At 50.2% G+C, this 24542-nt stretch overlaps 1 protein-coding gene across 1 annotated transcript; it reads left to right on the top strand.

Annotated features, from left to right (window-relative positions):
- The first annotated feature begins 362 nt into the window (after positions 1–362).
- On the top strand, positions 363–20095 carry FAM83D (family with sequence similarity 83 member D). Its single transcript, XM_032845804.1, has 4 exons — positions 363–851; positions 11646–11813; positions 16057–16181; positions 18685–20095. The coding sequence occupies exons 1-4, from the start codon at positions 375–377 to the stop codon at positions 19670–19672; spliced, it is 1758 nt and encodes a 585-aa protein (XP_032701695.1). The 5' UTR covers positions 363–374; the 3' UTR covers positions 19673–20095.
- Positions 20096–24542: the final 4447 nt, after the last annotated feature.

Below are 24542 nucleotides of genomic sequence, written 5' to 3'. Positions count from 1 at the left end.
CTCGGCAACCCCTCTCTAGCTGACCCTGAACCGTTCGGGTCTCCGCAGGCCGGCAGCGGGAACTACCGATCGGAGAAGGCGTGGAGTCTCCACGCTGAAATTCCACGCAGCGACCCTGGAAGGCGATGAGACTCGCCCCCGGCCCGCAGGCAGCGCGGAGGCGCCGGGGGGTGAGGCCGGGCTGCGGTGCAGCCAATGGCAGGTCAGGGGGCGGAGCCGCGGCGGCGTGCGCTGCGCCGGGACTCCGCCGTTAAGGGTGGCAGCCAATGGGAGGGCCGGGACGCGGGCCGGTTAGATTCAAAGGTGCCTATAAAGCGGCCGACACGCCCGCGCTCGCCCGAACCCGGTGCGGTTGGTCCCGTGCGAGCGAAGCTATGGCTCTGCGCCCCGACGGTCTGGACGAGCTGCCCGCCGCCTGCCTGTCGCCGTGCGGGCCGCCCAACCCGGCCGAGCTGTACAGCGAGGCGCGGCGCCTGGCGCTGGAGGAGCTGGTGGCGGGCGGCCACGGCGCCTTCGAGGCCTTCCTGCGGCGCGAGCGCCTGGGCCGCTTCCTGAACCCCGACGAAGTGCGCGCTATCCTGCGGGCGGCCGAGCGGCCCGGCCAGGAGGGCGCGGCAGCGGAGGCCGAGGACTCCTTCGGCTCGTCGCACGACTGCTCGTCCGGCACCTACTTTCCGGAGCAGTCGGACCTGGAGCCGCCGCTGCTGGAGCTCGGCTGGCCCGCCTTCTACCGGGGCGCCTATCGCGGCGCCACGCGCGTCGAGGCGCACTTCCAGCCCCGCGGCGCGGGCGCCGGCGGCCCCTACGGCTGTAAGGATGCGCTGCGCCAGCAGCTCCGCTCCGCGCGGGAGGTGAGCCGCCCGCCTCGGGCCCCAGGGCGAACGGGAGGCCCTCTCAAGAACGGGAAACAGGCCGGCTGGCAGCGCGGGCCGGGTGGTCCTGGGAACCCCCGGCTCTTCCCACTCTGCGTGCCTTCCCTCGGATCACAGGGACATCGGGAGAAGCCTCAGCACCCAAGGATGAGAGCTGTGTCCGAGATCCAACTCCTTGATAGTCACCTCCCCTGGGGGAGGGGGCCAGAAACACTTTTAGTTCCACGTTTCAGTTAAAACCAAACCAGACTGCTAATTTTCCTGGCCGTCAGCCAACCCTGGATCCCATCTCCTAAGAAGTGCATTCCCTAGCGAAAAATTCCAGCAAGATTGCACTCAGCAGCAACTATGGGGTGTTAGGAGTCTGTTATTGCTGGTCACAGCTCTGCGTCTTATGTTGTAGAAAGCAAATACATTCCAGTGGCAAAGTGAGAACCCTGCCCCTTTCCCTCCAGCCGGTAGACCAGAGGAGAAATTGCTCTTTCCCTGAATGGGGGGCTGTGTTGGGGTCGGGGGGCTGCTCAAGTTTTGGTGCTATTGCCCTCTTAGTGTGGGTGGGGTGGGAAGCTGCTTCAGGGTGCTGGGTATCTAGGGGTTTGGGAGAGAGGATGCAACATACAAGGTGGTGGGGGCCGGGTGGATGTGGCGGCAGACACCTAGTTAGCTGCCACCTTGATTGCTGACTGGCAGTGCTCATCTTCCTGGCTGCCGGCTGTGCGAGGGACAGGGCAGGTAAAGCCCCAGGCCATGGGTAGACTCAGTAGGGCTGGTACCTGAGTGTGTCTGACTGTGGCTTCTGAAATCTGCATCAGGTCAGGCTGAAAATTGTCAAGTCCAGGAACAAGGCTCAACTCTCAACGGTGTTCTTGATTCTGGCTGTTCTTCTCCTGACAGTGGGCTTGCACTGAGTAGAGGGAAATGTGGGCTAGTGCCTTGCCTTTGGGGTTGTAGGTGTGGTGGGTATGCACAGTGCTTTGGATATGCTGAAGGTCCTTTTTTTAGAGCAGATCCTTGAGAAAATTAAAAAGACAAAGAAAGGCACAATGGTGGGGTGCATTTCCAGAGCTCACCTCCAGGAGGAAAGTTTGGGCACTTGGAACTTAAAAGAGTAATTAATGAACATGTCTCCATGAAAGAGAGGGAGGAATTGCCTTAACCTCTTGCCCAGCTCCACTCTTTATTGGTGGTGAAGGGGCACTGGAGCTGAGGCCAGGGGGAAAACTGTCTATCAAGTCACGTGCTGGCCTTGGAAGGGGCTTGAGGCTGGTGCTCAGACTCCCCTTTGTGCCGGGGGCATTCTGTAATACTGGCGGTCCAAGGTAGGACCTCCTGCCGTGGTCTGTGTGCTAGTCTAGCTACACGCTCATATCTTTAAGATTCTGTATTGGGAACCTGGGCGATTTTAATGGAGAAAGGTGGTACATTACCTTTACATCTCTTTAGCATTTTCAGTATCTCTGCCAGATGCCAAATTGCTTGCTCATTCAGCACCTATTGTGTATCAGGTGCTGTGCCAGGGCCCGGGGCCACAGGTGAAGGATGTGATGCTTACACTTGAGAGTTGACAGTCTGCTGGTGGAATGGATGGGGAGGTTGCTACAGACAGCAGGGGAAGAGTTGAAGAAAGAGTCAGGCGAGGCAGTGAACTTGGAGCTGGGTCCAGAAGGATGCCTGGGGCTTGCCAGGCCAGAGGGTAGAGGGTAGGAGGAGGCCACATTAAGCAGAGACCAGGCACTTAACTTGCCCAAGACCACAGTTGGTGGGGCGCCCTGCTGGGCTCCAGCCCGCCTGCCTAGCCCCAGAGCCTGCGCTCATAACCGTTGCTGCTTGTGCATTCCCTGCCGTGCGGGAGGACTGGCCCCTTGGCAGGCTTCAACAGGCTGAAGGTTTTTTAAGTTTCTGAAGATTTGGACTGTTTATTTCCGTGTCGCCTATCCTATAAACCAGGAAAATGACTAGGGCAGTATTGATACTTCTGCACTTTTTGGGAAGAAGGCTGGAGTGGTCCGGATACAAGAAACAGGAAACTGGGGTCACTTGGTGCATGGCGGTGTCTAATCCTAGCTTTGCGGCGCAGATGGCTGGTTTTCAGCTGGGTTTTGTCCTCACCTAGGCCTCTTGCGGCAGGTAGGTGTCTGGCACAGCTGGCGGGGAGGGGCAGGGCAGGCCAGCGATGACGAAACAGTGCGGGCGATTCCACCTGCCTTTCCACTCAGTGAGTTCTTGTCCCAGGGTAGGTGTGCCCGGGGCTGTGCATCTGCAGGCCCTCCATTGGCTCAGTTTCTGGGCGCCTTTCAAAATGTGGGCATCCTGCCACATGAGTGAGGGACAGCGTCTAAAACACGCATGCCGTACGTGCAGCAGGGCTGGTGAACATGGGCTGATTGCTGACCTGGCGCCCAGCTGAGCTTCGCCACACCTGGGAGAAATCGTGCTCTGGAACCGGAGAACTGAGCGGTTGGCTTCCTAAGGAATTTTGAGAATAATTTTGAACTGAACAGGATTTGTTTCCCGGACACACCTACCCCCGAGTCTTTCCCTGTGCCGCTGTATTTGTCGATGAATCATTTTGGTCTTTGTCTCTGTTGCCCTGCGAATCCGTGTGTGGCTGGGCTCCGGCCCCCACAAGTCAGGCGGGAGTAGAGACCTTCCCTGTGGAAGCGCCTCTTGCCCTTGATTGGTGACGGCTTTCTGCGGTGGCCCTGGGGGTATTTCTGGTGTTTGAATGGGAGTTCAGGGGCAAAGCTCATTCTGCCAGGAGGGTCCACACTCCTCAGAGGCATTGTTCTCCACATCTGCTTCTGTTCTGAAAAAGCTTGTGCTGTGATGCACCCTTGGGCATCCTTTTGATAACTGGGCATTAGTAGAAGCAGGGCTTGTGTTGACGAAGGGTCCTGCCAGGAGGAGTGGCCGCTGAGAAATCGGCTGGAGACCGCTGGCATGCGTGCGGGTGGATCAGAATTAGGGCCCCCTGATCTTGCTTAACGATCCTCTGGTTATGACAGAAGCTGTGCCATGTGATCAGTTCCTGCTCCGGGTGCCCCGGTCAGTCCAGAGCAGGCTTCCTCAACATCACTACTGTTGATACTTTGGACCAGGTAATTCTTTTGTCCTGAGGGCTGACCCTGAGCAGCGTCCCTGGACTCCCCCACTAGATACCAGAAGCACACAACCCCCACCCCCAATAGTCAGGACATTCAAAAGTCTCCCAAGGGGAGATAGGGAGCTATGGCTTAAAGGTTACAGAGTTTCTGTTTGGAGTGATGACAAAGTTTTGGAAGCAGATAGTGGTGATGATCACACAACGTTGTGAATGTAATTAATGCCTTTAAAAATACACTTGAAAATAATGAGGGTGGCAGATTGATCATGTATTTTACCAGAATTTAAAGAAATTGCCAAGGGGTACCTGGGTGGCTCAGTCATTAAGTGTCTGCTGAAGCTCAGGTCATGATCTCCGGGTCCTGGGATCGAGGCCTGTGTCAGGCTCCCTGCTCAGTGGGGAGCCTGCTTCTCCCTCTTGCTCTGCCTGCTACTTATGCTTGTACGTGCATGCGCTCTCTTTCTCTCTGTCAAATAAATATGTGAATAAAATCTTAAAAAAAAAAATCGCCAAATGTCTCTGGGGGAAGGAAATTGCCCCTCGTTGAGAACCGCTGGCTCAGAAGGCCTAGCTGATGTACAATTTTAGGATGTGCCCCACCAGACAGCGTGGCTGCTTTTTCTCTCTTCTTTTGGGTCATGTGAAGGATTTTGGAATTGTCAGCCAGTTCTTTTTTTTTTAAAGATTTTTATTTATTTATTTGACAGAGATCACAAGTAGGCAGAGACGCAGGCAGAGAGAGAGGTGGAAGCAGGCTCCCTGCTGTGCAGAGAGCCCAATGCGGGTCTCAATCCTAGGACCCTGAGATCATGACCTGAGCCGAAGGCAGAGGCTTTAACCCACTGAGCCACCCAGGCGCCCCTCTTTCTTTTTTCAAACTGTGGTAAAATACACCACATTTACCATTTTACCGTGAAGTGCCATTAAGTCACATCGTGTAGCCATCGCTACTGTCTACTCAGAACTGTGTCGTCTTCCCATGCTGCGGCTCTGTCCCCATTGCAGTGACTCCCCCCGCCCCCAGCCCTGCAGCCGCCCTCTGCTCTGCTTTTCCTTCGTTCTTTTCACCTGACGTCCATCAGACAGCAGAGAGGCTGCAGGATCTTTCTGGGTCCTTTATGGATATGGGATCAGTTCTCTCACACACAAAAATTACTGGGTATGCGGGCTTTTTAAAAGTCCTGATGAAAATGATAGAACCCGTTGGGGCGGGGGGTTGGCAATACCCAGCAGCATTTCACTTGATTTTATCCTTCAACACAACAACTCCACGTCTGTGTGTCTGTCCCAGAGACACGCTGGCAAAAGCCTGAATAGACACGTGCCGTAGGCTGTTTGTTTGAGGCGGATTTACGGTAGCGAGAGACCGGAGGAGCAGAAGTGGCCCTCAGCAGAGGGGGAAGCGCACTGACCCGTCTACAGAGTGGGGTCCCCTGCAGCTCGAAGGAAGGAGCAAGGACCTGTTCTATTTCCTGTGACTAAGTGTCTGGAGCTGCCCCAGCCAGGAAGGTCACCTTTAGCCGTCTGTGGCTGTTTCAGTTTATATGAATTAAAGTGAAATACGAAAAATTCAGTTCCTCTGTCTCATTAGCTGTATTTCAAGTATTGCGTCTGCACCGGTGGCTAGTGGCTACCACGCGGATGGCACAGAGCGAGAACGTTTCTGTGCCCTCGAAGGTTCTGTTGATCGGCGCTGCTCTAGAGCGCTGTGTATCACATGCTGCTTTTATCTGTCGTTATAGTAAACAGGTGTTACATGTTTACGGCAAAGAAGTGTGTGCCTGTGTACATGGGTGTACTTATTTGTATTTAGGAACGTGGAGGACCATTCAAGAACGGATGAAAATCCTTATCGTAATGGAGAGAGGAGGAAGGGGAAGGAGGCACAAGGGACGAGGATGGGAGCTCGGGGACTCTGAGAGTGCCCTGGTTTGTAGAGCGGACTTTGCACCTGGGTAAATGCTTTACATAAGTATAACAAAAATAACTCAGAACGGTAGCCCCCTTCATCCCCCAAACCCTTCTGGATGCTTTTTCTTTCTAAAAGCCCGGATGGCCTAGGTACCTCATGCTGGAACATGACCAAGGAGATACCGCCGCCACCAGGGCCAGCAGGGGGTGGGCACTGCCCCATGCCTTTCCGGACAGGCCTGTGCCATGCTGTAGACCGGGGCTGAAATGGTTATTTGTATGAGAGCAGCTAGGAGATGGAGGGAAAAAAACACGTACAAGCAAACATAGGATTCCCTGGGGACAGTTTTACTTTTTTGTGTGTGTTGCTAAACCCTGAAGATAATACCAAGTTATTAAAACATTTTTAAGAAATTTCAAGGACGTGGTTTCCATTCCATTACAACCTGTAACGAATGGGGAGAAAAGGTGTCTTTTGCTTTGTGAGCAGGAGGGTGTCTGGAAGCCCCCGGCAGGGGCACCGGGGAACTGAAGGAAAAGGGTCTGAGGCTCACGTGGTGATGTGGGGCGTGCAGCACACGGGCTGTTGGTGACTGCTGGGCAGGCCGAGGCATCTTGGAATGTGCACAGACCCTGGGTAGAATTCCAGGCATGTTGCACACGTGTCTTGCTTTCTGGCTGTGGATGGGGAGGGAGGGAAGCTGAGGCACAGGAGGAAGGGGTGATGGACGTGAACATTCTACTTCTCACAGGGGACGAGCTGGAGTGAGTGGCCCCCTGAGGCTCAGGGGCCTGGTCAGGGCCCAGCCCTACCCGTGGATGGTGCGTGAGTCAGACCGCAGAGCTGGAAGGGACCTTGTGTCAGGGGCACTGAGCTCAGGTGGAACGACCAGCCCAGGGATGGCGGCAGAATGGGGGTCAGACACGCACGCTGCCGTGGGAGGGCTTCTTGTGTGCAGGGAGCTAACTGGCTATCTCCGGACTGAACCCGCTGCAGACCCTATGGGCCAAGAGTAGTCTTTGCAGGCATGGAAGGCCGCAGAACTTCGGTAGCTTGCCAGAGGCTCCGTGGTGCTCGAAAGTGGAGGAGCCGGCATCCGTGCCCAGGTCCACCCCTGCGGTCTGTCCACACGATGTCTGTGCCCCCGAGGTTTCCTGACTTAGTCCATTCTGGATTAGTCGGTAGGGCCACCCGCAGAGGGAAGGTATGGATGTGCTAAAGGCGTCACAAGCTTCCTCAACGTTCGTTCTGTGAACTGTTTCATGTTCCTAGGAATCCCCCTCTGATGGGCTCCATCCCGTCCCCTTTGTAAAACACTCTACCGATCCTTTCAGGAAGCGTTGCAAGTCTCGGTCCCTTGGACACTGAAACTTGGACTGTTTGGAATACTGTTTCATCTCACGCTCTTCTAATGGGTGGCTCTGGAGTCGCCCGGGCCTGGGCTAAGATTCCAGCTCCCGCCTTGGCTTACGTGTGTCACTGGGAACAAGTTACCTAACCACTCCCAGCTTCATTTTTCTCATCAGGAAATCGGAGATAATTACTGGGGTTTTGACCTCTCTAGCTATCTCCTCAGAGCTTTTGTGCAAGAAAGCCAGAGACCGAGAATAGCACCGCAGTTGCTGCCGCGTAGCTGTGGATTCACTGGGTCCCTCGATTACGTCATCAAAGGGCAGTGGGAGTGACAGGGGGAGGGCTGTCACCTTTGAGGATGGCATGGGACTCGACAAAGGTGTGGCTGCTCTAGATGTGGCTGGAGAGACACAGGGACTGTGGGGTACTGGGAGGCAGCTTTTGGCAGCTGGATGTTTCCTCCCTGGGTACCATGTAATGACTGATTCGCACTGAGTTGCAGGTGGGGGTTGACTTTGAACAGACTCTCAAAAGTCACCTCTTGCAGAAATTTCTAGCCCTAAGAGACTGGGCTGGCCCTTTCCAGCACAGGCCAGGATAGGGCAATGCCCACGGTGACTGTGTGGGGCCTTGGTGGGCATGGGATGCCGCATTCCAGATGTGTCTCTCCCTTGTGTCATAAAGCATAGTCCCATCGCCTCGGAGTGGGAACAGTGACCAGTTCCAAGTTGTATCCTTCCAGGGCCCAGCAGCCTGCAGGAGGAACACCAGTCCCTGGGATGCGGGTCTGGCCTTGGAAAGCAGGCACTCAGCTGGCCAGTGAAGGAGTCCAGGTCATTGCTGAGCTCAGTGTAGAGACCGTCCCTTCAGAAACTGAGAAGCCTCCGGTCTAGTTTAGTCTAGCAGGACTTGATTGCCGGGGGCTAGCGTGGGGAGAGTCTAGGGGCGTGGGGCGGGGTCTCGAAGGCAGGCAGGATGAACCCTTTCCCACGCAGGCTGTTCCTCCATTGCAAGCCTTCTGCTCTGGCGAGAGAGGAGGAGCTGTTGGGTGTAGGGAAGTTAGAGGAGAAACACCTCCCTCCTCCCTCTAAGCACTTAGCGTTCAAATCCGATTATTTTGCACACACACAGGAAAGGCTGGGGCTTTAAAACCAAGCGATGAAATTAAGAGCAGATGAAATACTTAATCACCAGCTAACAAAGGTGGTGTTTGTACAGTCGTTTTGTGAAGGGGTGAATCAAAGTCTAATTTGGCAGGTGCCTTATACTCTGGCCCTGCTCCTGGGTCCCTGCCTCCAGCAACGCTCTTTTTAAAAATTTTAAAGACTTTATTTATTTGTCAGAAAGAGAGCACAAGCAAGGGGAGCAGCAGAGGGAGAGAGAGAAGTAGGTTCCCCATTGAGCAAGGAGCCCGATACAGGACTCGATCCCAGGACCCTGGGATCATGACCTGAGCCGAAAGCAGGCACTTAACTGACTGAGCCACCCAGGCGTCCCCCTCCACCCCTTTCTAAGCCAGCCAGCCTGGCAGTGTTCCTTAGTCCCTTCCACGGGCAACTTGCATGCCAGTCCATCAGCCCTGTCCTATTGGGCATTGCCCGTGTACCTCACTGGCCTGGGTTTCTTGAGGACAGGGATTGACCCTAGATTTGTCTTCCCATAGCTTTCTCTAGTGAGCTCTGCACACAGTCCTAAGTGAGAACATTCACATCCCCTGTGAAGGCCTCCTGATGCCTTCCCATAGCCTCTCAATTGCGTTGCTTGGTTCCTGTTTGCGTGGAGGTGAGTGGGCCTCTGCTTCCCCCCACTGCACCCCTGTCCCCACCTGCATAGCCCATCGCCTGGCTCTTACATGGACCCCTTTCCTTCCCTTCTCTGCAACCCTCATTGCTTCCTTCCTGGCCCGTCGTGGAAGCCTCTGTCACCGATTTTTCTTCCTTCTCCAGTCATTAGCCCTGAGCATTGCTGAACCTGAAAAATAATGTCTAAGTGCTTTCTGGGTTGCGGGAGCAGGGACGGATCTTCAACCTACACCAAACTATCTTCTAGCACCCACTTCTGTCCTGTTGGGTTGGCCACTTCAAACTCCTTACTGTATTTTTTTTTTTTTTTAAGGTAGCGGGATGAGTAGAGGGAGAGGGAGAAAGAGAATCTTAGGGCGGGCATGGAGCCTGATGTGGGACTCGATCCCACAACCCTGAGATCATGACCTGAGCTGAAATCAAGAGTCGGCCACTCAATCAGCTGAGCCACCCAGGTGCCCCTGGAACTCCTAACTCTTCTTGTTCTTTCTTTCTTTCTTTTTTTTTTTTTTTAAATTTTTATTCATTTGAGAGAGAAAGAGAACATATGAGAGCATGAGCAGGGGGGAGAAGCAAGAGGGAGAAGCAGACTCCTTGCTGAACAGGGAGCCAACCACAGGGCTTGACCCCTGGGATCATGACCTGAGCCAAAGGCAGACACTTAGCCAACAGCCACTCAGGCGCCCCCTCCTTACTCTTCTTAAACCACCCCCTCCATTGCCCCTGTGGTGGTGACTCTATGGTTGGCCCTCAGGCCCTCCACGACCTGGTTCACATGTGTATGCCTCTCAGCCAGGTCCAGCCACGCTGGCCCCTACCCTGTCATTTCCTGCCTCTTCCTCTGCCACCACCTGGCTTCCTGCTCGAATGCCCTCCTCTTCACTTCTCCCCTGTCCAAATGGGGTCCTTGTTTGTGGTTCAGCTCAAAGGCCTTTTCCTCCAGGAATCCCCCTGTTCTTTGGTGGATGTTAGAGTGCCTGTAGCACGTCTGCCCAGCAAGGGAGGTCTCCTCCTGCTCTCAATTTCCCCAGTGTAACTGCCTCATCACTCTGCCTGCCTGCATCCCACACCCCACCTCTGCTCGTGAGCTCAGAGCTGGGCTCAGTGCCCAGGCCTTTCTGCCTTTTGCACACTGTGTTAGGCGACCTGCATTAGTGGGATGGCTACAACTCCACGTGGGATGCAGAAAGCCTCATGGGAGCCTGCAAAGTTCTGATGATGCCACCAGTTCCTAGAGAACACTCATTTTTGGGGTGCCTGGCTGGCTCACTCAGTAGAAAATGTAACTGTCAATCTTAGGGTTGTGAGTTCAAGTCCCACTGTGGGCATGGAGCCTACTTTAAAAAAAAAGAGAAAAGAAAAAAGAACACTTATTTTTTAAATTATTGTGTCCAGGGGATTTTAGCCAAACCCTCCCTCAAGAGTAGCTCAACAGCTGGGGCTTCATCAACACGGTGGGGTTGGGGGGCTTGGAGTAGGGAAGGCAGCCAGAGAGAGCAATTAGTCTTCCCAGACTCCTCATACCAGCGACTTCCTGGGAGCTGGTGTTTTGTGGCCCCTCATCCTGGTAGGTGAGACTGGGGTGTTGGAGAAAGACCGCAGAATCTCCTCTTTGTCTCCGTGTTGCTTCTTGAACACCCACCTCCTTTAAGGGGTCGTGACTATCAGGTGCTGTCTTGAGTCCTCTGGGACCACAGAGCCAAATCCATCCCATCCCAGGGTCACAACAGAAGTTGTGAGACCCATAAATAAATTATCTTCCCCTTCAGAAAAGGAATGAATGTGGCCCTAGGAGACACAAGTTCTCACTGTTGAAGTGAGGAGGAGGGAGACCCCCTTCCCACCCAGGCTGCTCCTAACGGTGGCTCAGGAGCTGTGCCCTTAGTTCCAGGCCCTGGCTCTGGCCCGGTTTTCAGGGGCTTGAGCTAAGCCTGCACGTTCTGACACCCCCCACAGCCTGCCAGGACTTCACTCACGTCCCCGATCTTAAACTGCAGAGGCTTGGTGCCTGGAGCAGCCTCTCTCCAGCGGGGAGAGCCAGGAGCTGGCAGGTGCCTCCCTGTGTTGAACTGTCTGGACGGCTCCTACTCTGGCCTGAGGAAGGGAATCAACGAAGAGATAACTTGAGGGATCTTTTGTACCTTGCACTTCATGTAACCTTGTCATGTAGTTTGGACGACACGCCTTTTCGCAGACTCAGGACCAGACCTTGCAAATGACTGTAATTTGCCTGGGGCTGCATGGCCAAGGCCGCTGTGAACTGTGGTCGGATGCTGAGTGTGGGAACATTGAACAGCAGGCATGAATGGAGCCATGCTCTTAGGGAGAAGATCGGACTGTGCCAGGGCAGCACGGGGGACCGTGGCTGGGAGGCAGTTGGGAGGCTCAGCTGGGCCAAGTCCAGATGTGTAGGGTACAGTGGCCCGAGTGTCTTTGGAGATGGAGGCGTCCGTGGTTGGGGGCAAACGGATAGCACAGAAGGAGAAGGGGTGGATTGATCCTTCCCAGGCTCTGGATGGGCTCCCGAGTCTGCGCAGCAAGCTGCAAGCTGGTGTTGCCGGGACCTGACCTCTCGCTCTGCCCTCTGCTGTCTCCCTCTGCAGGTGATCGCGGTGGTGATGGATGTTTTCACAGACATCGACATCTTCAGGGACCTGCAGGAAATAAGTCGGAAACAGGGAGTCGCTGTCTACATCCTTCTGGACCAGGCCCTGCTCTCGCAGTTTCTGGACATGTGCATGGATCTGAAAGTGCACCCCGAGCAGGAGAAGGTTTGCGTTACACGTTTCCAGTCTCCCCGCAGTCGGCAGTAATGACCGAGCGACCAAGACCCATGTGGTCTGTACGGTGGTGGGCAGGGGATTCCCCATGACAGGAGAGGCAACTGAGGCCATGAGCAAAGCCATTTGCCTAAAGTCTCATGGAAAGGAAATCACAGGAAAGGCAAGCTGGTGCAGTCACTCTGGAAAACTATATGTAGGTACCTCAAAAAGTTAAAGATCTACCCTGTGACCCAGCAATTGCACTACTGGGTACATGCTCCCAAAATACAAGTGGAGTGATCCAAAGGGGCACTTGCACCCCAATGTTTATAACAGCAATGTCCACAATAGCCAAACTATGGAAAGAACCTAGATGTCCATCAGCAGATGAATGGATAAAGAAGTTGTGGTAGACACACACACACACACACACACACACACACACACAGGTGTATTAGCCATCAAAAAGAATGAAATCTTGCCATTTACAACAATGTGGATGGAACTGGAGGGTATTATGTTAAGCGAAATAGATCAATCAGAGAAAGAAAACTATCATATAATTTCACTCATGTGGGATTTAAGAACAAAACAGAGGAACATAGAGGAAGGGAGGGAAAAATAAGATGAAACCAGAAAGGGAGACAAACCATAAGAGACTCTTAATCACAGGAGACAGACTGAGAGTCGCTGGAGGGGAGTGGGGCAGGGGGATAGGGTGGCTGGGGATGGACGTTAAGGAGGACATGATGTGATGCACACTGGGTGTTACGTAAGACTGATGAGTCCTTGACCTCTACCTTTGAAACTAACAATATACTAGCTATTATCCATGTTAATGGAATTTAAATAAATAAAAAAATAAATCACCACCATGACTAGGGAAAAAATAAAAAGAAACCACAGAGTCAGGACTCAGACCTTGGCTCGCCTCTCGTGTCGTGCTCCCTCCTAAGTGGGAGCCCAACACTTGGAAGCAGGAGGCTACCTTGAAGGTGCGGCTTTTGTCGGTAGCACCGGCAGGCCCACCGCCGACAGGGCCCCTGCTCTGTCCTGGGCACTGCTCTGTCCTGTCCTAGCTTCCTGACAAATGTGAGGCAACTCAGTCCTCACTGCAGCCCTGTCTCAGCTCCCAGGAGGTGGCACAGAGAGCCCAGCACTTGCCAGTAGAAAGGAGTGGGCCAGGGGTGTGACTCCCCATCAGTGCACCTGCCTGCCCCAGCCGGGCTGCTCCTGATCACCGTCACGTGCTGCCTCTCGGGTGACATTCTTTTTTTTTTTTTTTTTTTTCCTAAGATTTTATTTATTTATTAGAGACAGATTGAGAGAGAAAGAGCACAAGCGGGGGCGGAGGCAGAGGGAGAAGCAGACTTCCCACTGAGCAGGGAGCCCCACACGGGGCCCAATCCCCACACTCTAGGATCATGACCTGAGCTACCCAGGTGCCGCTCGGTTCTCGTTCTTATAAGGCTTTTTATGTCCTTTGCGCTGAGCCTAGAAGTAATTTGAGCTCAAGTATTTAAATATAAGGTGACATGAGTCACCTAGCTGATTCTCTGTAGTGGGAGGAGGCAAGAAAAATCCTATTTGTCATTCATCTTTTTAAATCAAGCATCTTAGTGTGAGCCATGAGCTTTGGGACTTAATTCATCCACTTGGTTAATCACCTATGTGCAGACCTGTCTGAGCCACTTACTGTTCTAGGTGCTGGGAAGAAAGCAGTAAACAAACTGAACTAGGAATTTGGGCTTTGGTACCGTAGGCTTCGTGCATAGTGGACATCAGCTTACCACCTTCTTATTATCAAGTCACTTGGTCTACAAAACTTGGCCATTTAACTTCCCGCAGAGTTCCTGGCGGTGGTTTTCCCTAATGAGGATCAGGATTGGGTTTAATTAGGTAGTTACAAAGCACTTTTCGTGTTAGAGGTAGAATTGGAGTTTGGAGCCAGCCACATGACCCAGCAGCAGCTGAAACAGGAGGTCAGGGAGGCACTGGGTTGCCTTGGGTTGTCATGTCTCCTTAGCATCCTCTCATCTGCAACTGTTCCTCTGTCTTCCTTTGACTTTTATGGTCTTGATGCTTTTGAAGAACACTAGCCAGTTTTCTGTAGAACTTGGGTTTGTCTGATGTTGCCTCATGGCCAAGTTCAGATTATGTGTTTTGGTCAGACCACAGAAGTGATGCTATGTCATACCATAGTGTTTTTGGTTTGGCTTTTGTTTGTATTTTGAAATAATGACAGAGTTAAAGAAGCTGCAAAGGTAGATAGAGATTTCCATGTGTCCTTCACCCAGTTTCCCCCCCCGGGGTTACATCTTGAGTAACTTAGAGTACAAAATCAAAGCCCAGAAATGGGGATCGTACAACATGTGTCTGTAGTTCTGTGCCATTTCATCTCACGTGGACATATGTGTACCCACCACTGCCATCACAATACAGAACTGTCCTACTGCCATCAGGATACAGGACTGTTCTGTCACAGTGATCTCCCTCTTGCTACCATTATGGTCCCATCTGCTCCCCTCTCTGTGCCCTCCTCCTGATTTTTAACCCCTGGCAACCAGTAATTTGTTCCCCGTGTCTATAATTTTTTCATTTAGAGCATGGTCTATAAATGGAATCATACAGCGTGTGACTTTTTTTTAGATTCATTTATATATTTTAGAGAGAGAAAGTACGCTCGCACGTGGGCGCAAACAAGACGGGGGAGGGGCAGAAGGTGAGGGAGAGAGAGACCCTGAAGCAGTCTGCCCTCAGCACGGAGCCGGATGTGGGGCTCGATCTCACCACCCTGAGATCATGATCCTCGTCGAAACCAAGGGTTGGCCGCTTAACCGACTGTGCCGCCCAGGCACCTGGTCCATGACCTTTTGAGATTGGCTTTTTTCATGCCGCACAACGCCCTTCATATCCGCCCCAATTGTTGTGTGTGACCACAGTTTGTTGTTTCTCCTGTTGAGTCATGTCATGTGGTATGGCTGTCCCATGGTTTGTTTGACCCATCACCCACTGAAGGGCTTCAGGGCAGTGTCTAGTTTTGTGTTATTATGAAGAAAGTTGCTATGAATCTTTGTGCACAGGTTTCTGTGTGGATGTAGGGTTTTACTCCTAGTCCTTAAAGGTAAGGAACATGCCTATTATCTGTGTTGTCTCAAGGCTCAGCATATCCTGGGGACTTTGTGGAATGAAGGAGAGAATTGAACCAATATCTTAAGCATTTCATTTGAATCATGTAAGATTCCTTTTTTTTTTTTTTTTTAAGATTTTATTTGACACAGAGAGAGTATACAAGCAGGGGGAGCAGCAGGCCGAGGGAGAGGGGGAAGCAGGTGCCCCACTGAGCAGAGTGCCCAATGCGGGACTCGATCCCAGGACCCTGGGATCATGGCCTTAGTGGAAGGCAGATGCTTAACTGACTGAGACACCCAGGCACCCTCATGTGAGATTTCTAAAAGTATATAGTTCACCCAGTGCTGATTTGCCCCAAAGAATGCAGATGCTCTTGGTACTGTACAAACCATTGGATATAGGTTTCCATGTGTCATTTTACAAGGAGAGTTATGCCCACATAGGCACCATGGGGTCCCAGTATACTGGTGCTCTTCTGGTAAATTCGTTCTTATAAGAGATGTGACATTGCTGATTTAGCCCCATGGGATATGCGTGTTTCAGCCTCAGAAGTCCCGTGTTAGAGAAGGCTTGTCCTGTTCTCCTTACTCAGGATGTGGGGTAAGTGAGGGTGGGCTATTACTCATTACCGATGAATAAACCTTTCATTTCATAACTTAACATAACTTCATAAACTTAAATATTTAACTACCATTAAATAAAAGAGTAGGAGAAATAGCAGCCTAGCTTCTTTAAGCCTTTGTTAAAATGACATCTATTACTAGCGTGTTTTCTTTGATGATTTTATCCCCCACATTTTGTTTCAAAATCATTTCTTGGTTTCTGTTGTGTCCTATCACCAACAGTGAGTCTTCTTTTTGAACACATACATGTGCCCCTGAACCAAGAGTCTCAGAATTCAGTGTGAGCAAAGGGCACACCAGAAAGACGGACTCACTGAGGTCGCATTCCTTGAATCCTGAACGCTGCTGGCTCACGTGCCCGTATGCCGTTCCCGACGGGGCCCGGGGACCCCTCCTTTGCCAATTAGAGTGCCTGTCTGGGAATCGTAAACCAAGCCCTCTTTATCGTTTGCTCACTGGACTGTTTGTTTCTTTTTTCTCCCGTTCCCTGCCGACAGCTGATGACCGTTCGGACCATTACCGGAAATACTTACTATGCAAGGTCGGGAACTAAGATAGTTGGGCAGGTTCACGAGAAGTTCACACTGATTGATGGCATTCGAGTGGCTACAGGCTCCTATAGGTAAGTCTCTAGCCTGCCCATGTATGCTGCTCTAGCCTTTGTAGATGGTGCATGTTATTTAAGATAAAAACCACTTTTTCCTCGCAATGTGAGCCTTGGTGGCCAAGTATCCGAGAGTTGCACATCTGTGGGTGTGATTACGTCAGTCGTGTGGGCTCACCTCCCCTGCCCTATGGGCCACAAAACCAAAGTGCAGACATTGAAACTTGCTTAGAGATCCCCAGGGAATGAGTCCATAATTCTAACCTCAGCCAGGTCTTAAGTGGCTGAATCGGGGGTTACCAGTGACAGGAGCAGACTCAAATCCTGTTCGTTGGGGCCTTTGACCTCCCCCTGTCCCTCATCCCAGCTGCTCATTTGCAGGTAAGGGTGGTCACAGGCCTTGGCGTCAGTGTGGAGGGCAGAGCCGAAGCTCTCACCTTGTGCTTAACGCCTTCACCTTCCTTTAAGCCTTTTAACCTAGTGCTTTAGTCTAGAAAGTCCTGGTCCCTATTTCTGGCCCCACCTTTGGAGTCTCACCTTGGCAGTGGCACCTTATGGTAGGGTGCCGGGATGTTGAAGAGGGTGGAGATGATGAGCGGTTGACACAGATCTCTGGAAGTTAAGCTACACTGTGTTTATTTAGGTGGCCCTGATGGTGGTGTGTCTGTGTGTTAGAATGGTGGTATGCACGAAGTATGTCGTGAGCTTAAAAAAGAGAGCCTCGTTTTTGAAGACACACGCATCTCTGGGTGATAATCACGTGTCAGCCCACGGTAAAGTTGGACATGGAAAGGGTTGTGGTAGCCAAAGTGGTCAGATCAAGAAACTCACGATGCCCGTCTTCGCAGACAGTACCATCATTGCTCAGAACAAAACTCGTGCTCTTCCTTGAGACCTCCTTTCATGAGACGTTTATAAATAACTGGAGAAAACTGGATTTTCATCCAAAATAGGTTTCATCTATATTATACAAACTTAGTCTCAAATGGTTTTTGGCTCTTCTAAAACATAAGATATAAAAATTACATGACTCTGTCTAAAAAAAAAAATATGCTACCATTGAGGATAAGGGTGAGGAAGATGGCTTCTATTTATTGAGGACATTTCATAATCCTGGTGTTAGGTAGGTTTCTTGTTTGCATGATTGAGGGTTTTCAATATCAACCCTCATAGAGGGTTTCCAAAAGAATCCTTCTTCTCAGATGGCAGTTCTCAAGGTAGAATTTGCATCAGCAGGGATTCTAGGTTGCCAGAGACAGAGCTGATATTATGTTTTATGATCTCATTTAAAATATCTTGTTCTTGGGATGCCTGGGTGATTCAGTCATTAAGCGTCTGCTTTTGGCTCAGGTCATGATCCCAGGGTCCTGGGATCGAGTCCCACATCTGGCTCAATCAAACAGGGAGCCTGCATCTCTGCCTGCTGTTCCCCCTGCTTGTGCTCTCTCTCTTTCTCTCTGGCAAATAAATAAAAGAAATCTTTAGAAAAGTTAAAAAAAAAATCCTATTCTTGATACAAACTTCTTTATCAGTGGGGTGACTGCGAGTGCAGAAGCAGGCTCAAACTACTTTATGCAAAATAGAATTATTGAGTTCCATAACTTGGAAGCATAGAAAGGTGCATTGGTTTTTAGCTCGTCTTGATTTGGAGGGCATGTTTATCAGAATATTGTCCCTGGTTCTGCTTTTCTCTAGCTGATCTTTCCTCTCAGTCAGGCTTATCCCTTTGTAGGTGAGGATCCAGGCTTCCTTACGCAGCTGTTAGTGAGAGAGCCTTTCTGTTTGCGCTGACATCAGTCCTTGAAAAATTACTTGGTCCTCAGTAGGTCACGTGCCCACCTTGGGTGCATCCCTGACCCAGTGTGCTCAGAGCAACAGCATCATCCTTAGAATGACAATACGGTCTCCCTTTGAAAATGGCGGTATCAGAGGAGCAGAGCACCAGCAGTATTTAAGGATGGGGGTCTAGTCTAGGGTCTCCCACTAGCTTCCCACTGTGACATCACTAGCTACTTTCCGCACTTCTAAAATGAGGGCCCTGGCCTAAATATTTTTTTTTTTAAAGGTTTTATTTATTTATTTGACAGAGATCACAAGTAGGCAGAGAGGCAGGTAGAGAGAGAGGGAGAGGGAAGCAGCCTCCCCTGCTGAGCTGAGAGCCCCATGTGGGACTCGATCCCAGGACCCTGAGATCATGACCTGAGCCGAAGGCAGTGGCTTAACCCACTGAGCCACCCAGGCGCCCCTGGCCTAAATGTTTTTAAAGCCCCTTCTAGTTTTTAGGAACTCTGAGGCTGTGGAGATGTAGGTCTTAGTGCCTTTTCACTTCTTGTAATGCACACACGTGTTGTACACTGGGGTGAGGCTGGTTGAATTTACGCTGTGCGGGGGGTATGCTGTCACAGAGCTGTGACTCCTGGACCAGCATATCTGGGCTTTATCGTTCAGTTTGACAGTAAGTAAACAGTAAGGAGATTTCTCGCCCTTACCAGCTTCTCTGTGTTTGTTTTTAATCCTTAAGTTTTACGTGGACAGATGGCAAATTAAATAGCAGTAACTTGGTCATCCTGTCTGGCCAAGTGGTTGAACACTTTGATCTGGAGTTCCGGATCCTGTATGCACAGTCGAAGCCCATCAGCTCCAAGCTGCTGTCCAACTTCCGGATCAGCGGCAAGTTTGACCATCTGATCGACCCGAAGCCCCTGTCTAAGGAGCTCACGTTGGGCAGCCTGCTGCGCCTGCGGCTGGCCCGGCTCTCAAGCACCCCCAAGAAGGCTGAGCTGGGGTGCGAGGTGCCCACCGAGGGTGGGGCAGAGGCCAAGCGCCGTGACTCCGAGTCCTCCACCGTCAGTGACGAGAACGACTTCAACAGCTGCAGGGACAAACCAGACAGCAGGACGATGACCGATGCTGCGACTCAGACAGAGCTGGGAGAGGAGGTGCCAGCAGTGAGTGTGAGTGATGCGGGGACTCAGGCCAGTGCTCCTATGGCCTGTGCTGGGACCCAGACCGCAGTCACCACCAGAGCGACGAGCTCCCAAACTGTGGTTCGGTCCATGTCGGCCACCACCCAGACTGATGTGGACGAGAACGTTCTCTTTTCTCAGGGCACCCAGTCTAAAGAAGGTTCACCAGTGTCCAGGATGTCTGTGTCAAGATCTCCCAGTTTAAGGTCTTCCTCCTCTCTGTCCTCCCAGGGCTCCGTGGCAAGCTCCCTGGGCTCCCAGGCGTCCGGCAGAGCCACTGACTTTGTCCCTGCTGGACATGCCAAGTTCTGGGGCACCCCCCACTTGGATCTGGGTTTGCGAGACTCCTTTAGGAACTTGAACCAAGAGCGCCAGTTTCACTTTGCTGGCATCAGGTCCCGGCTCAACCACATGCTGGCCATGCTGTCCAGGAGAACGTTCCTGACTGAGAACTACCTCGGTTTTCATCCCGGGAATGTCACCAGAGCCTCGGTGAATATGTTGGCTGTGAGAGATACCGCACTGTATCCCTCCTACCAGTGACCGCTCCACATTCAGTGCCTGTGCTCCGAGCGCCCTGCTTTGCAGCTTGTTCACCTGACCTCTGGTCACCTCGATTTTCTCTGAGTTCTAGAAACTTCACATTGTTCTCCATGCCTTTATCTTATTTTCGTCCTGTATAAACCAGGTGTTGCTTTTATGGTTGAAACACTACGGGTACAGTGTCTTTGCACGACTTGAGTATTGGTATCTCTTAAAGAGAGTGTTTAGGGGGTCTCAGGCTAATTCAGGTAAGAGAGAAAAATACGTTTTGTGTTTTTCGAGATATGTGTCATCTTCAGTTTTAGAGATTTGAACAACTAGTTTTTATGATCAAAATCCTGTTGAGAAGAAAATTTTCTTAACGTCTGTCTCTTCTTTCGGATATCTGTGTTCTTAGCATTAAATAAATATAAACAACTTTTGTGTGGTGATTGCTCAAGTATTATTCTTCCCCTCTGGCACTTTTCTCTTTAACCCTAGGTGTGTCTCATATGTAAATGCACAGAATAGCTATTCTTGGAGGTTTTCTTTCTTTTTCCTCCCTTCCTCCCTCCCTCCTTCCTTCCTTTCTTTCTTTTCTTTTCTTTCTCTTTCTTTCGTGTTGGGATGGGGAAGAAGTAGATGATCCAACTGTTAAAAGAGAAAATATCCACTTAAAAGTTCGAAAACGTAAAATAAGTGTCAGGGTCGTGGCCTCGTTAGTGATATGAATGTCAGTGTTACTATCCGTACCGTAAGAAGGAGGGAACTTGCCAGGAACCGCAGGTCTTTTCACATGCTCTGCTTGTCTTTTCTTCAAAGAAAAAGCCTGAGCTATTTAGACCAGGAACTTGGTTCTCTGCTGCTCTGTCAAAGGCGGCCTTCGTGTGCCTTCCTGGATTCATCCCTGGTATTAACTCTGGCAGCCCCATGGGCCTAATTTCATCAGATGGGTGTACTGACAATGATTTCATAATCTCATATCCTAGAGTAGGGCCAGAAGAGGACACTGACAATTATCCCAGATTCCTGGTCTGGTGGCAGGCCATGCAGCTGGTTTCTACACCTTGCTAATCAGGATTGGTATGGCTGTGGAATTGTTTTTGTCCAGTGTCATGTGTACAGACAGACCAGGGCAAGAGAATTAAAGGGTGGCCTCCTCCTGAATTGGCCAAAGCAAGAGTGATCTGTCATGGGGGAGGGTGTCATCTGCTGCTGAGGCATTGGACTGTGACATGCCTGTGGCTGTGGGTTTTCATGCATGCGCTGCATGGTCCACAGGCTGGTTATTTCCCAGGTTCGTGCCTTAACCTGGGCTGTGAAGCTGGCCAGACAACTGGTTCATGTCCGGTTCTAAACAAATTGGGCCTAAGCCTCACACAAACGTTCTGTTGGTTGAAACCATTTGCAGATTTAGATCATTTCCTATGTTGTGTCTTTGACCCTCACAACAAGGTCGGGCTGGGACAGCTGTTATTCCCAATAATCGAGCAAAGAAACAGAAGCTCAGATGAAGTGGCATATCATTCCAGGGCATAGCTGGTCGAGATGAGGTCTGAGGACCGACAACCTGCATAGGGTGAGCTGGGTCTTTGTTTATAATGTCTGTTACTGGCCTTGCTCCCAGCACAGGGGAGGGTGAGTAGGGCAGATTATTTGGTTCAAAAATGTTGGTTGCCCCTTCCCGGGAGAGAATTATTATTTCCTTATATGTCCAATGTCAGACTTAGCCACTGCAAACCGGGCTGTAAATATTTCAGTACGTAGCTGTGAAAGACCGAAACGAAACAACTCACTTTGAAAAACAACCACAACACCATGATCCTACCCAAACAGCTTTAATGAAAATCTCCCAGTATCATCAGATAGTGTTGAAATCCAGTTGTCTCGTTTCCTCCCCGCTGATTTGTTTGAATCAAAGATCCAAACAGTGGCAAGGTCAACCCAATCAGACTGCAGGGTCGGCATTCGTTGGAAACACTGGAGAAGTCACAGCTGGAGAGCTGGTCACCCCACCCCTGTCGCCAGTTGGACTGGGGAATCTTTTACTAAGGGAACTTGAGGTGACTTACAAGAAAACCCAAGGTACAAGGTCATGTAAAGGAAGAGTTACACGGAAGAAGCCCAAGGACAGAGTGGAATGAAGCTACACGGGCAGGCCACAGCAACCAGCACACTCGCTTTGGTGGACCGCACATTTCTCTTCAAGCTTCTCAGCAGGCGAGGCAGACAAAGCAACCTGATCAGATTCACCATACGCAGTGTCCAGAAGGTTAAATCCAGGTTCAGGAGGAATTCCTGGTACTAAGATCAGGTAATGATTTTTCACAGGGATCCTCCCATTAAGATGATACTGCGGGGGCACCTTGCTGGCTTGGTCAGGAAAGCCTGCACCGCATGACCTTGGGTCGTGATTCCTGTCTCACGTTGGGTGTAGAGATTTAAATAAACTTGGAAAGAAAGGTGATACTGTGAGGTATTCAGATGGAAACCTCCTGATGATAAACCCTATGACAAATATTCTGAGGTGGGCTGGGACACTGAACCCACCAGGACAGTTGTCTAAAGCTACAGACTCTGAGCATGGACTGTATACCTTATGTGGAATATGTTCCCATAAATATTATTATGCTAGTTTCACTGGTATCTCACGCCTAGAAAGATGCCCCAGTTTGTCTGGCAGAGTGAGGACCCCGTTTCAGTCAGAGAAGTGTCCTGTTTGAACAATGAAGCACACTATCATCCGATCTTGAAAGCACCTGGCGGGGCTGAGGCCCTCCCCAACTCCTCATCTGCACAGATGGGCCTTGTTCCTCAGACAGACATGACAGAGACTCTCCTGCTAGCTGAGTCTCTCCTGGTGGATCTCCACACCTCTGTACCCAAATCCCTGGAGCTAAGTAACACTTTTGCTTATGCTAATACATGTGTGAACTTGCTCATTTGTGAACAAGCCAACAAACCAGACAGGTTTACAGATGTTACAAGTTGCAGAGGGCTACGCCTAGACCCAGGGGGACATCCCAGCATCGTGCAAGTCGGCCAAGAACTACCTCTTTGCAGGCTGGAGGCTACTAGTTAGCTCTCTCTCATTTGGCTTCATGGAGGAGACCCAAGGGCAGTTAGGATTCTTCTCAGGAAGCCAAGAGTTCTAGCGCGTGACTCTTGGGAGGGTGGCATGGACATCTGTTATTTTTGCTTCCTTCATTCCACCTCTGCTAACTTCACTCTGAGATTTCCCTCTGAGGAACCACTCTGTTTCCAACTCTTAGTCCACGTCGTTCTGGGGAAGCTGACCACATCTGACTTGGGGTAGACTGTGTGACCTAGGTTTAAGCTGGTCAGTACATCCTACTCCATGGCCCTGATGATCGCTTCAGGGATGGAGAATATATATATATATATATATATATATATGGTCAGATACTTTTGCCAGGGTTTTTTGGAACGAGGCTTAAAGCTAACTAAGGATGTGGTGCGTGAGCTGACAGCCATGTGACACTCATGTCAGGAGAAGGCAGAATGTTACATTCAGAAGTAAGTCCTGATTATGTCCTATGTGACCCGCTGCAGCTGTGTCTCAAGCCTGAACTACTCTTGGATTTTTTGAATTATATGAGCCACTTTTGCATAAGAGCGAATGCTCTGGGTTTTCTAGCACTTATTGCATAAAAGCCTTAACTAGTACAACGATGAAAACCCCTAAATCCTATGCCTCCTAAACATGGTCAAGATGGTTGGGCTGGAAATGTTTCAAAGTAGAAAGGAACAATTTACCATAGGCACAGAAAAACAACATATTCATGAAACATAATTTTGAGGAGTATTATCTTTCTGAAATACCAATTATCATTCAGAAGTTGAAAAATATAACCCTGTGTAACAAAATGTTCAAACTTTCACGGAATTGTTGGCAATGAAGTAAATAAATTATGCTTGCCATCTCAAGAAACACGTTTTAATTTTAGAGTAGCTATTTAAGGCCAGTCTTTCCAAAAATAGTTAATTAGGAAGGATAAGACAAGTCTATTAAGACCACTCCTAGTTTGTGACAATAAAACCAAAGCATCAGCATCCAGATTATTACTTAGGTGTTTTCTCTAATAAAAGAATGTGAAAGCAAAATGACCCATTAGGGACAGTCAGGCTTTGAGAACTTTCTGAGGCGGATGAACTAATTCTTGTCTAGGAGAGCTAAATAAACTCTGATGATTTTAAATGGCTTATGTGGGTGAAAAATCATTGGCTTGGGAATTAGAAAGCCTGAATTCTAGTTTCAGTTCTGATACTAACATTAGCTCATTGAGTGTGACCAAGTCCTTTTAATCTCCATGAACCAAAGTTTTTTTCTCCCATAAAACAAGGAATTTAGGCTACAGATTGACTGAAGTCTCCTCTGGCTTTAAGATTATGATCCAGTAATTTGAGCATGGCCAGTGTACTATCTCTCTGTAAACAGGTAGACTTCTTCACGTAAGTCAGAGTAATTCAGAAAATAAAAAAATATAAAAAGTGGCATTTATTTCATTTTCCCTTGTATTCATGTATAAACCCTATTTTCTATACTTCAGCTGTTAGTGAAAATAAGATAAAACAAGGAAGGATCAGTGCCATGCAAAATTAAAACTAAGTAGAAAGCATGGTGTTTTCCTATACATTATTCAACAGGTACTTTGTATTGGGTTCTGAGTACGAATGTGAATTTGTCCTTAAGAAGCTCCCCATGTTAATAGTGGAGGCAGATTAACTATAGTTCAACTAATTGGTACCACAGAAATGAACAAACAGGCTCTGAGTTTGTGTACAGAGGGGGGATGCTTAAGCCAGTGAATTTAGAGTACTCTTAGAGCTGGCCCATATAAAGATATTTTAAAGATGAGTGAAGATTTCT

Source organism: Lontra canadensis, unplaced genomic scaffold (genome assembly GCF_010015895.1).
Source record: "Lontra canadensis isolate GAN:19392208 unplaced genomic scaffold, GSC_riverotter_1.0 scaffold169, whole genome shotgun sequence".
NCBI classification, from domain to species: domain Eukaryota; kingdom Metazoa; phylum Chordata; class Mammalia; order Carnivora; family Mustelidae; genus Lontra; species Lontra canadensis.
Note: the sequence above shows the minus strand (reverse complement) of the source record. Positions and strands in the feature narration are given on the sequence as shown.